This window comes from Protopterus annectens, chromosome 2.part0, assembly GCF_019279795.1.
Source record: "Protopterus annectens isolate FY-2018-M chromosome 2.part0, PAN1.0, whole genome shotgun sequence".
In the NCBI taxonomy this organism is placed as follows: domain Eukaryota; kingdom Metazoa; phylum Chordata; order Ceratodontiformes; family Protopteridae; genus Protopterus; species Protopterus annectens.
In genome coordinates, this window is record NC_056728.1 from 1,692,571,420 (window position 1) to 1,692,585,491 (window position 14,072).

At 44.2% G+C, this 14,072-nt stretch overlaps 1 protein-coding gene across 1 annotated transcript in view; it reads right to left on the reverse strand.

The window, feature by feature from the left end:
- The window catches only part of JADE1 (jade family PHD finger 1), a gene marked incomplete in the record, with an annotated part of 774,739 nt that overhangs the window by 149,737 nt on the left and 610,930 nt on the right, over window positions 1-14,072 (reverse strand). The window contains 1 exon segment of the mRNA XM_044060432.1: window positions 9,090-9,247. Within this exon segment, the coding sequence (XP_043916367.1) occupies window positions 9,090-9,247 (158 nt within the window).

Sequence of the window (14,072 nt, forward strand, 5' to 3'; positions counted from 1 at the left end):
GGCAGACGCAGGAGGAAATGGCAGGTATGGGGCGCACAGTCACTTGACCCTGTGGTACTGCACCTGTTGAGATTAAACTGAAGTTCTTCTTTGCAGTAAGGGGACAGTGGAAATAGTTGATTGACTATTTGGCAGAGGTAAATGTGAATGGTGGGATTGGGAAGCTTCGCACTTGGCCTTTGGGAATCATAAATGTTGAGGAAATTAAGCTGAAGCAGGTCCAGTAACCCAAACAGCTCATGGAACACCTGGCTCCTCTTGAAATAATACTGTAGGAAAATCCTGCTCAGAGAATTTCCCTGATGTCACAGTAAAAATAGGTGAAATAAAGATTCCATCACAGGTGCTTGGGAAAAGAATAAGGCCTGGAGGAGTTGCTCTGTTCCAGACCTTGTAAACATAGAAATCCCACTGCCTGCCTCCAAAGGGGTCAAGACAGGCAGAAAGTATCAGGCAGTAGGGACTGAAGCAGACAAGGAGTAAACCCCCCCCACAAATTCCCTGACCTGGTCTCATGTGCACTCTGGCCTAGATGGGAGACTAGTAGGGCCATTCAGGCCACATATGCTACACCAGCTTACTCTTTTACTACAATCTTTTTTTTTTTCTGGAGAAACTTTCTTAGGAACACTGGTAGAAGGGTCCTTGCCTGAAGTGGCAAATGTTACCCTTTGGTTAATGTCACTTACTTCTTGTGTTCTATGATGGTCCTCTAAGTTTTCATCTTCATTGGAGAGGCATATTTTTGTTAATGGTCATATTCTGCACAAAATAAAAATCAATACAAGCTTTAATCCATAGATGGAATTTGTCCTCTGCAGGCACCTTTGTTAGCTGTTCTAGGATCATGCGCCTCAGAAAAATGTGAATTCTGACAAACCAAAAAGTAAGAGTGGAAGATGTCAGTCTGCAGCTAACTCCCATGAATAACGAAAGTACAGCTGTGTACACTTACCATAAATGTAGATGTTAGAGTGTATTCACTGTTGCAGTCATCAAATTTGGGGTATCCCTGCCAGGGTAGCCCTCGGCCGGCCCGAATTCCAGAGACTTAGTATTTCTGTGTCGGTTGCTGTCGCTTCAGGACTGATGTCAGGTCGTCAGTAGTATAAAGTAAGGCAGCAGACACCATTACATCAGTTTTTCTTGCCCTAACCTGTCAGGAGCCCCCCAAGTATGAGCCAGGTTCTGGTGGAAGAAACCCACCAGTGGAAAATAAATGCCAACATGTCCCTTGTAAGGAAAGAGAAGAAAGGGGGATGGAGGGAAAGAGGGAAATCAGGACTGCAAAAGTGAATACACTTGAACATCTACATTTATGGCAAGTGTACACAACTGTACTATGTTCTTCGTGTTTCACTTTGCAGTCATCACAACTGGGTTGATTCCCAAAGCTGAGGAAATGGGTGGAGGCAGTCAAGGAAACTAGGGGCTGGCTAAGATGCCCTGCAAGACTGCAGAGGCAAACCCTGCCCTGGATTTGGAGAAGAGAGGCAGGTGGTAATGCTTGGTAAAGTGTGACCAGAAGTTCAGGTGGCAGCCTCCAGGATGTCCCTGGTGGGGACTCCTCTGAGGAAAGCTGCAGAGGTGGAGGCTGCTCTGGTGGAGTGTGTCCTGACCCCCTTGGGGGAATGCTTTCCATGTTGTTTGTAGCAGAAATGAATGCAGTGTGCTATCCATTTGGAGATGGTTTGTTTGGCGATAGCTTTGCCTTCTGCCGCTGTAGCAAAGCTAACCAGCAATTGACCACACTTTCTGAAGGATTTAGTCCTGTCTAGACAGAATCTGAGCTGTTTGTGCACATCTAGAGAGTGCAGAATCCTTCCCCCCTTGTTCTGGGGATTAGGGAAAAAGGTGGGCAAATGAATGGATTGGTTGAGAGCCACACTGGACACCACCTTGGGCATGAAGGATGGCTTAGTTCTGAGGGATACCCTGTCAGCATGTATGATGATGAAGGGTTCCACAGCCATGAGCGCTTGCAGCTCAGACTCTTATGGCTGAAGTGATGGCCAGAAGGAATGTTGTCTTCCAGGAGAGAAATTGTAGCTCTGCAAAATACAAAGTTAAGGTCCCAAACTGGTGTTGGTACCCTTCTGGGTGGCCTCAAGTTGCTAGCCCCCTCTTAGGAACTTTTTGATCAAAGGGTGTGAGAAAAGGGGCTGCTCAGTGGGAAAATGAGCAGAAATAGCAGAGACATGAATTTTTATAGAGGAGAAAGAGAGGCCACTGTGTAGCAGGTCAGCTAAGTAATCCAGGATGAGAGGGAGGGAGGGCTGTGCCGTATTGGCTCCCTTAGCCTGGCTCCAGGTGCAGAACCATTTCCATTTGTCAGCATAAGACTTTCTGATGCTAGAGCATCTGGCCTCACAGATAACATCTAGAACCTGTTTACTGAGGTTGGCAGGTTAGTTCGGGGTTAGGGAATAAGCCAAGCTGCCAAACTGAGTGTCTGCAATTGGGGATGCGTGAATTCCCCTTCCCTCTGGGTCAGGAGGTTTAGAATCTGAGGAAGACGCCATGGGGGCAGTGGGGACAGACTGCGCAGCAAGGGTACCAGTGCTGCCGGGGCCAGTTGGGAGCTATAAGAATGGTCCTTGCTTTTTCCTCCTTTATTTTGAGCAGTACCCTGGGGATGAGAGGTAGTGGAGGAAAGGCATAGACCGATAGATTGACCCAGGGGAAGGACAGGGCATGCACTTTCCAAGCCATGCAGTGATGCTCTCTGGTGCAGAATTTGCTGAGCTGATGGTTGGTGTGGGAGGCAAAGAGGTCGACCTTCGGGGTGCCCCATTTCTGAGTTATTAGGGTGAAGGTTCTTCTGTTGAGCTGCCACTCGTGTGGGTCCAGAAGATTTCTGCTTAATTGGTCTGCCAGAGAGTTGAGAATGCTTGGTAGGAATTGCGTTAACAGGTGTAGTTGCATGGCAGAGGCTGTGTGCCAAAGGGTCATGGCCAGCCTGGATAGAGGGTAGGAGTGAGTCCCTCCCTGCTTGTTGATATACCATATCACATTGGTGTTGCCTGTTTTGATTAGGAGAGCTCCTGGAGAGAGAAGGGGCTTGAAAGCTATCAAGGTGTGCTGCACAGCCATCATCTCTTTTTGATTGATGTGCAGAGGGATTTGCTGCGCGCTCCATTGGCCCTGTATGCACCTGCCGTCCAGGTATGCACCCCAAGCGTAGTCTGATGCGTCTGTGGTGAGGGCCTGGGTGGTGGGGGGTGGTGAGAAAGGCAGTCCATTGTTGTGGGAGCATGCTGTTGCCCACGAAAGAAAATCTTTTCTGATGTAAGGAATTATTAGGTAGAAGAGTTTTCAGGTCTTGAGTGTGTTGACACCAAAGGCTTTTTAGGTACCACTGAAGTTTCCTCAGATGCAGTCTGGCATATGGAATGAGTAGTATGCAAGATGCCATGAACCCCAGAGCTTGCAGAATCTTCCTTGCAGAGAGCTCGGGCCTGGTGGCTAGTTGAGAGAAGTAGGCTGTCAGGAAAATTTGTTTCTCTGGTGTAAGGTATGCCATCTGGGATGCTGTGTCCAGGTTTGCTCCCAGGAAGATAATCCTTTGGGTGGGCACCTGTTTGAATTTCTTTTCGTTGACCGTGTACCCTAGTGAGGTTAGTAGGGTCTTTTTAAAGGCCAGGTGCTTGAGCAGCTTTTCTTGGCTGTCTGCCTGAATAAGACAGTTGTCTAAGTATGGGTAAATCTGAATATTTCTTTGTCTGCAAAAGGTAATGGCCGGAGCCAGACATTTTGTGAAAACTCTGGGAGCAGTAGATAAGCGAAAGGGAAGCGCAGAGAACTGAAAGTGTTATGATCCTGCCCTGAAACGGAAATATTTCCTGCATGATTCCCTGATAGGAATGTGGAGGTAGGCCTCTTTCATATCTAGGGTGGCTAGCCAAGCGTCCTTGGACAGCATGGGTAGCAGCTGCTAGAGGGTGAGCATTTTGAATTTTAGGATCACCATGAAGGTATTTAGAATGGATAGATCGAGGATGGGGTGCCAGGTGCCCTCTTTTCTGGACACCAGAAAAAGTCTGGAGTAGAAACCTTGGCCTATCTGTTCTGCAGGAATGTGCTCTACTGCCCTCATAGACCGCAGGGAAAGGATTTCCTTCTGAACCTCTGCCCACTGGTTTGGTGGTAGATCTGGGAACCCTTTTAGGGTTGGAAGGGTGTGGAAGGAAAATTTGTATCCCTGAGACACTATGTTCAGAACCTAGTGGTCGTTGTTAATGGTGGCCCAGGTGCTTGCGTGAAAGGAGAGTTTTCCTCCTAGGGGTACGTGAAGGTGGGCAGAGGGAGGGGGTGGGGGAAGTGAGTCATTGTGAGTTCTTACCATAAGGGGATGGCTTAGAACTCTCTGGTTTTGAAGTGGACATAGTCCACTGCTTGGATCTCTACATTCCCTGTGGTTGCTGTCTGGGGGGGGGTATGGTTCCCCGGGCCCTAGGCTGGACTGGCTTACTGGGAGAAGGAAAGGACCAGTGTTCAGTGGGACAATGCCTGTTGAACCTAGGGGGGCTGGACCTGCAAGAAATCCTTAACTGTCTGCATAGATTTTGCTTTTTCCTCCATCTTTTTTAAGACCTCTTCTGCCTTAGTGCCAAATAAGTTATTTGTGCAAGGGGGCATCCAGCAATTTAGATTTGACATGGTCTGGTAGGGACTGTTCCTTAAGCCATGCATGCCTGCTAATGACAGATCCTGTGACTGCTGCCCTGCAAGAAGCTTCTAGGGTGTAAAAACCACAGTGGAAGGTGTGTTTAGTTACTTGACTTGCAGAAAGCATTAACTCTTGTAATTCTTTAGATTCTGCCCAAGCAGGAAAGGAAGCCATTTTTTTGTTTAAGGAGTTCCAGTGTTTGTTTGTATTTTTCGGCTTTTCCCGGTTAGGGGTCGCCACAGCGGAACTCCGGTCTGCTTATGTTGCTGAAATTTCAGCATATGGAACTGACAATTTAGTGCCCTGATAGCAAGAGTAACTGAGGTGTATACTTTTTTTACCCCATCTGTCCAGTTCTCGGTAATCCCTATATGAGGGGATGGATTTCTTAGAGGTTGCTTTAATCCCTTTAGGCCCTTGAGAAATTACCTCAGGGTCAGCAGTAGGATTTTTAAAAAGATATTTGTGTGAGTCAGGGACTCTATAGTACCTGTCTGGTTTTCTAGGTGCAGGAGAGAGGGTGTCAGGAGTCAAGCTGGATTCCAGGAAAAGATCCTCCGCAACATCCAGGACTAGGGGTCCTCTGGGGGAGAGGCTGAAGGAATGAATCCTCTGCATCAGAATTCTCATAAGTAGAGGGGGGTTGCATGTCTTCATCTTCAGATGCATCAGATTCATCTGACTTTTGTTCAGACAAAACTGCAGATCTCTTTTCCTTTTGGAGGGGGTAGCTTGGCTTCCCCTGAACAGCATGATAAGGTCTTCTGCCATTTTAAGCATTTGAGACTGAGGCAAAGAAGCAGGCGTCAGAGTGGGCTGTCAGTTTCTTGGGTGTGAGTCGTACCCTGGGCCTTAGAAACTTGGTAATTTTTGAAAGCACGGTAGTTGCGAAAGAAGACATCGGTTTGTGTCAAGAATCGGTAGTGCGAAGGACTTCCTCGGAAGCCGGTGCCTGCTGAACGGCTCTGGACCCATCCAAGGTCAAGATGACCGCAGGGTCCTTAGTCAAAGAAGAGTTTTGCGGCATACCGGACACTGAAAGGGTCCCTGTAGTGGCCTGCGAATCCACAGAAGCGGGCATCAGGGGCTGTGAAAGCGTCTCACTGAGGACGGGAGAATTAACGACTAGCTTAGCTGAAGGGTCGTCGGTAGGTTTGGCCCTGTGCAGTCTGTCTCTGTCTTTATGTTTTTTGGAAGATCTGCTGTGGGATGGCTTACCGAAGCCATATTGGAATTCGGGGAGTGTAAGCAAAAATATCTGGCTACAATAAGGGCTCGACGACGGATAGTTCTGGCGTTGAACAAAGCACAAAAGCAACAATGGGGGACGTCGTGGTCTGGGCATAAACAAGTGACGCAGTAAGAATGGAAGTCTCTGTGTAGTATTTGCTTTCCACAGGTGAGACGATTATTAACTTTTTCTGACATCAGTAAGTGCAGGATAAAAGGATCCCCAATGGGGTACTTAGCTTTAGAAGACTTCAACTTCAATTCGATAGATGAAAACTCAGGTAGCAGCTGACTGGCACTCATGCAAACTGCTTCTGCTTCAGGCTCCATGGCAAGAAAAACGTATGTAATGGTGTTGGCTGCCTTACTTTATACTACTGATGACCTGACATCAGTCCTGAAGTGACAGCAACCGATGCAGAAATAAAAAGTCTCTGGTATTTGGGCCAGCTGAGGGCTACCCTGGCAGGGATAAGCCAAATGTGATGATTGCAACAGTGAAACACGAAGAACATCCACACTGCAATCGTGACACCTTTAATAAACATCTCCCTTTTCCTACCACTCACAGTCAAGACCACACTTGGCTGTACATGGGTTGGGACCAAAAATGTGATAGGCAAGTGAAGAATGTTAGGCAAGAGCACTCTAGGTCCACAAGAAGCATCTGCTGTAAGCTATGCTGGCAGTGAAGAGGACTGTTAAGGGTCCTGTATTGACAGGTTAGGATACACCTCTGAGGAGAAGTCCCATGAGGTGAACTACAGGCATATATTTCCTGCTGGTGTCCGGTGGACACTCCAGACTAGCCTGGCAATTCCTGCTATAATTTGAGGGAAGACTGAGGAGAAAAATCCTCAGTTACAACTACAACTATTAAGTTCATTCCAAAGTAGGTAAGGAATTGGTCCACAAGTGAGGGCTAAGTGGAATGTCCAGACTACTCAACCATGGGAAGGGATGTTCAGACATCTAAGACTGCTGCCAGTCACAGACCTCTTTGATGCCCCTTGCCATATATTGGTAAAGAGTACACTCTCATCCCCTAGATAATCAAAGATTAACTAGCAGCATATGAGCAACGTAAGACTGTCAAGGGCAAACAGCTGTATAGGAATGTAACCCGCTAAGTGTACCCTCTGACTAATTTTCTCTCAATAATCCAGCATTAGATGGATTAGGCAAGGGGACATTCTGACGATCTGTTCCCCCCTATCCTAAGGAAAATTACATAAGTCTTCAAATTCTGTCTCTTCCTTCTTCAAGTGGCAGGGCTGAATTGCTAGCATCTACGGCAGTGCCTGATATACTTCTCGCTCAGGCAACAGAGACAATGTCATTCTGGATCTTGGTTCGTTATATGAAAACCAGGGGACTACTATGAAGACAACTTTATAAACATCAAAAGAAAGTACTTTTCCACAATGAGCATTTGGCTAAATAAACAAGCCGTGCAAATGGTTGAAAATAACTAAGCAGTGCCAGGGGGAATACTCTAATAGCCTGATGCATAATGTCACAGAATGAATCAGCAAAACTACTTGTGTTTCCAAAAGCAGGAATGTGAGAAAAATACTGCTGATTTGGGAATTTAGAACAGAAAATCCCAATGCCTGTATACTATGCACAACCTTGCAACAAAACTTTTCAATACAAAGTGGATTACCTAGTCACCTTGCAGTTTATAGTAAACTTTTCTTGAGTACCACATGTTTAATGCTTCATCATTGTTCTACCATAGTCAAACTCCATATGAAAGAAAATTACACGATGGAGTAATGTGCACTTCATGCAAACACTTATTTTACTTTTATTTCATCTTATCTTTTCTGAGGAAGTGCACTGATCTCAGTGGACCATTTACAGGCACAGCCTAGGTGAAAATATCAGTGCAAGGAAGAGGTACAGATATGTGTATTGTAATGCAGACATACTGATCTTTATCAATTTTACATATGACTTAATGAAAGGCAACTATGAGCATAATGGACACGAGCAATTAAAGCATATGGTATCTTGTTGGATCCTGTTGGAGTAATTATTTTAAAGCAGTTTAAGTTGTAACTTGTAAAGTATATGACACAAAGGAAAAAAATGAAGGGTACAGAAGGAATGGTAGAGAAGGTTAATGAGCAAATCAAGATTTGAGCAGAATTCCTGGAATGACAAAGCATGTAAAGGAGTAAGACAGGAAAGGTGGTGAGATGCAAGTGATCTGAGCAGACTGCTGGCACTGGCTTGAAATTTAAGTGCATCTTGGGTTCAGTTCTAAACTCTGCATCTAAGAGGGAAGTTCTCTTGAGAATACTGGCAGTGGATTCCACAGTGTGAGGGTTAGTGTGGAAAAGGCATGAGTGGTGTAGTATAGTTTAATTGCAGGTGTGACCAGACTGGGTCTGAGGTTGTAAGGTGAAGTTTTGGGAATGCATTTTGTGAGCAAGAGGTGAGAAAGCATCAAGAGTAAGGGTTCTGTATAAAAAGAACACCAGAACTCATCTTTGCCATGGAGGCATTACACTTATGAGAGAATTATGCAGTGGTGTTCTTCATGACAGTAATTTTCAAAAATGTCATCTTTACTGTGGATGACTTGTAGGTCAACTGAATTTATCTCTAATGTGGCAATGATGGGCAAGCCATATTCTAGCTGGGCAAGTAGAATCCCCGTATCAATGGCTGCCCTAGCTGCAGCTGTCATAGAAAGAGAATATTCTCACCCAGAAAAGTAGTGAGTTGATTTTCTTGCATGTTTTTAAATGAGATTCTGGAAATGTAAGAGTTGGGTCAAGACAGATTCCCAAGTATTTGAATGATGAGGTTGTTTCTGTGGGGGAACTGTTTACATTTGAAGTATGAAGTGTACTGGGAGCTTTGGGAAGTCTTTGATGACTGCGAAAGAGAAGATACTTTGTTTTGAGAGATTCAATAAGGGTTTGTGCTGTAGAACCCATTGGTTCAGAAAATGAAGGTAATTTTGGAGTAGTGTTAGTACTGTGGGGTGTGACTGGTTGGATCTGTAGATGATCAAATCATCTGCATATAAACATGAGTGGAATGTGTAATAATGTCGTAAAGAAAGTTTATTAATGATATGAGGGAAAAAAAAGAGGAGTGGGGCTGTGTTAGAGCAGGGGCCTGGTTTCTCTTTCAAGGATCTAATCGAAAGGAAGTTGTTAAATTACTTCAGAACCAAACATAGTATATTGGAAAAATGTCAAATGGGTACTCACCAGCAACTTTTTCTTGCTCCAGAAGTTTTACCTGGAGATTGAATATTTGTTCCTGCACTTTACAAATGGACCTTTTCATCTTTTCTCTCCGTGTCAACATATAAGTCAGATTTCTGACCTGGGATATGGGAAAAAATAATTACAGCAATAAATGTTCAAGAAACCAAAAGTTACAAAGACCTTAAACTCATTATGCATAATGCATTAGGAGGGGATTCTGCTTAACATGTTTTTGGAAAGAAAAACTGTGGCAGTTTCTTTTTACTTCCTTTGCTTAATGTAGTGCAACATTCCTACAACCCACCTTTCTGACTGAAGGCATTACAATATATTAGTCTTTAAAAAAATCAGTTCATCATCCAGTTTTCTAGCACCCCAAATTAAAACTCGGCTACTGCAATGATTTTAAATGGATATAAAGGTCACACTAAGATCAAACAACAATGTCAGTGTGCATCCATCATTTAATGCACTTTGACCTACTATTCTGTGAGAAAGAAAGCATTTTTTATTCATTCTCTAGTGCCAACTTTATCTTATTCGCAGTAATGGGGGAGGGCAGCCCATCTCAGAAGGGAGCGAGTGCAAAGCAGAACCAGTACCAGATTGGAGACTGGTTACCTGCATAATGCATGCACATGCTAACCAATATACTGCTAGCATACCAGTCAGCGGTTTAGGGGCTAATCAATTAATTTATCAGTATTGGTATACCTTAGGAATGTGGGAGGAAACCACAGCACCAGAGAAAACTCCATGCAGACTCAGGTTGGGGACATAGACTCTGCACAGAAGGCACCCCCTTCCAAGGAACTAAAGAATTAACAGCGGAGTGCCAGGAACACAAACTACTGCACCTTTGTGCTGTCCTATAAGCATTTAGTCAATTCTGGGAAATTCCAGCAACAATACATTTAACTTAAAACACAAACACACACACATGATGACTCTGTCTACTAAATGGTGCATCACTTTAGACAAATGCAGCAAAGCAAATTAAACTTTACCATTAGTTGTTAAAGTCTGAATTCCGCCTTTACAGCTTTAAAACAAAAGCAAACCAACAGATCTCTCTAATAAACTCTAACTGTATTCTAATAAACACTTCCTGTGTTTGAAACTTCAAAATACACTCCAATTCCCTAATATCTTTCATCATCTTAACACTCTTCAGCATGCCCAAAGTCTACTGTCTCTGTGAATAAAACCAGTGATACTAGCTGTGGCCACTGCACTGAGTGGTTCGGTTTAGGGACAGTTACAATATTCAAAATCCTTTTCTTCCCTACTATAGAATGCCACATTTCTTTTGCAAGTCCCAATGAACAGGAGATGGTAGGTTCTAACCACAGTGGAACAAACTGGAAGACAGCCCAGGGACTAAGACCAGAAGACTACCAATGGAGGTCTGAATTCTGAAGTAATGTCTATTATGAACTAGTGATACAAGTGTCACAGCAAAGATGCCTGCTAAAAGACATTACTGAAGTACAGGAAGCAGCTACCCTTTAGTGGAGTGGTCTTTGACTGCAGCATTTTCCAATGGATTGATTGTCTCCTTATGGCAAAAGATCATGCAGCTGGCAATCTACTAGGAAAGAATTTGCTTGACAAAACAACAGTTTCCTTCTGAGGGAAAAGGAGATGAAAAGCGATTTATAGGTTCATAGGTTGGCACTAGGCTATACAAGCCTAGCCATAACAATTCCCTGGCTATTTCTTCCTACACTATTTACTTCCCTGGATCCCTGTCTAGCAGGGCGACTGACGTGATCCTCGGGGTGAATTTCCTTTCTCCCATCCAATCGTCAAGGTGCACTTGCATTTTGTAAACTCATACACCCATTTCAGACAAAACTGAAGTTAATGATGTTGCACATCTAGAGGATTAGGGTATGAACAGCATTCTGTAATTTTTGTTGAAACAGAACAGAAAATGAGTGAACTGCTTCAGAGGCAACTGGGAAATCATTTTCAGAAGGAAATGTGGCTTGGTCCTAACATACACCCACATCTTTCTCAAATACTAAATACGGATTCCCTTTACTGGAGGGCCTACAACTCAAAAATCCTGATAGTAGAGATGGCAGCCATGAAAGAGAAAATTTCAAGACTTGAACTTTTTTATACAAGATGGTTTAAATGGAGGATAAGCAAATTTGTTAAACATGGAGTTCAGATATTATGGAGGAGATTGGTTGTTTAAGTAAGGGCAAAGATACTACAATCCTTTAAAGAAACGTCTGACTGTTCATTGTTGGAACTCAATCTTGCCATCCACAAAGGCATGATGTGCAGAAAGAGTTGGTATGTGCACCATGACCAAGGAGTAACACAGGCCTAAATCGTACAAATGCCTAAGATACACCAAGACCTGTAAAAGCTAATTGACTGGGTGGATCTAGTACCATTCTACTCAGAGATGCTGCACATGACAGAAGTCTCCATGGTGGAATGCTCATCAGCCACCTCCATCATTTCTGCTACTTCTGCCAGACAGCTCAGCAAAATCAGAGGTTCCACAACGGCAGCCTAGTGCAGCAGGCTGTCATCCTACACATGGAGACTCCAACCCTCTGACTACAGCATGACATTTTATGTAGTGACAGAGACTGCAGTCCCTGAAGCCACAGCCTTCACAGCTGCCATGACTGTGAAAACAGCTTCTGTCTTTCCTTCATGAGCTTTGTCAGAAGATGTGGGATCAGTGGGAATGGAAGGAAGGTGCACAGAACTGCCCCTGCTACAAAACACTGAAAACTGACTCTGTAGTACAGAGAGATGAAACCCTGAATGGGACCCAGGCAATATGGGTTTGATTAGTGACCAGGCTGCTGGAAGAGCCAACAGTGGGAGGAAGATACATGACAAGGGCAAGGTTTTGCTTGCTTCTTTCTGGGGACGTGCCAAAGGAAAGAGATCCAGTAATGAAACAGAAGCTGTCCCACTGTATGTTGGGTGTGCAAATGAGGGGGTGTTACTGCAAAAGAGGTGGGGGTGGTGTCCCCACTGTGCCCGTTTACTCACCTGACACTGCAGTCATTAGCAGATCTATGGCTGAGTACAGCAGTAAATCTAAAAAGAAAACTGGCCTCAGTATGATTCCCCCTGCAAAATTACACCTACCTACTGAAGTAACAGGTATGAAGTGTGCCCGCAAACTGAAGAAGCCATGGGTAGAGGAGAAAAGAGCCATCAGAGAAGCAAGATATATGCAATCAGGTGTAGCTGATCAGCAATTAAAACAAAATTAGGGGGATATTAGCATCTCCAAAGTGGCCAACAAATCAAGTGTTCCATTTCTGGAAGATCTACTCTGGGCACAGCTCTAGATTTTGCAACTCCAGAAGATACCTGCTGTGACAACTTAAGGTGTCATTAACATATTTATTTCTACTGGGGTGTTGGCTGCTCATAGAATGATGTCTTTCTGTATGGCCCACTGTGAGATCTGTATCAGCTCTCTGCTAAGAGGTGGGGATAATGATCACATGACTCACTGCTGGTTTAAGTATCACATGATGGACTGGTTGTCAGACTGAAGAAAGAGGAGCCCTGGTTACACCTCTTTTCTCAAAGATCCTGACAGGAAGGAAGGAAGGCTCTTACCTTCATATAGATAATATGGAGCACCAACGATTGCATACCACATCTCTAAAATTTCGGAGTATAGGAGCTGAGGAGATCTTTAAACCTTGCCATCTAAGTATATATCATTAGTTCCTGTGAGGAGTTTGGTTGCATGAACGGGAGATCCAGGTGATCTGAATACCTACGTCACCGTCACTACTGGCATTTCACAGTTGTGTGTGAACCACACTCTCACTTGCACAAATGGCATGAAAATGGTTATGGCTTTCAATTCAAGCCAATGCAGTAGAGTCCAAGTTTGAACAATGCTCTGAATCTTCACCTAAGCTGAACATAAAAGCCATCACTTCTTGAGGTTCATCCCATCTCCAAAAACAAAAACACAATAGGTATTTCTACCTCATGAATGGAGTTGTGGGCAGCAGCACAGACTCTAGATGGTGCCCATCAGGGAAACAGCTGTACAGACCAACTGCTTTGGGCATCAACTGTGGTGCTCAGTATCCTCTTGATAGCACAGCACAGATCACAGACTGTCTATAGTGTCAGGACTAGCTGCTCAATGGTATAAAAAATTTGCTCTAAGTGATTTGGTTCAGATGAAATTGAGTACAGATAACATAGATGCAATGAGAGCAAATATCAGAAGAAGCTAAAAACTGACAGAATGGAAAATAGTGGAACAGGTTAACAGCTTCAAGTATGTAGGAGGGGTGGTTGAGGAGAAAGGAAGTCTGAATAAGGAGAGCAAACCTAGAATCAGAGGGGATGCAGCCAACTGGTACAAAGTTTCAAGTAGTGTCTGACAGAAGAATGGGAAAGTAGATGAAACGTAAGGTGCACAAAACAATGGTGTAACCAGTACTATTATACAAGGAAGTGAAAGATGAATGATTTGAAGTGCCTGATACAGGTCATAGGATGCACTGTGGGACAGACAAATAAACGAGAACTTCAGAGCAGAAGCCCAAGTAGTTCCAATTGCATATAGGTTCAACAAGAACACATTATGGTGGTTTGAGCACATATGCAGGAAAGCAGAAGACAATCTGGTGAAGATGATTTGGGAAACACAAGAAGGAAAGAGGAAATGGGGGCATCCAGCAAGGAATGGATGGATTATTTGACAGAAAACCTGTGAAAGTCCAGCATGACGAAAAAAGAAGAAGGTAGGAGAGTGGTACTGAATCGAAAAAAAACAGTGACAGTTAATATGACACCCTGATCTTATGCAGAAAATGGGGAAAAAAGGGATTTGGAATGACGATGATGATGATGATGATGATTAGCAGGGTTAAAGGAGCTTTAAGACCACCTGGCTGAGGACTGATTTCTCAGTGGCAAAACTGCCA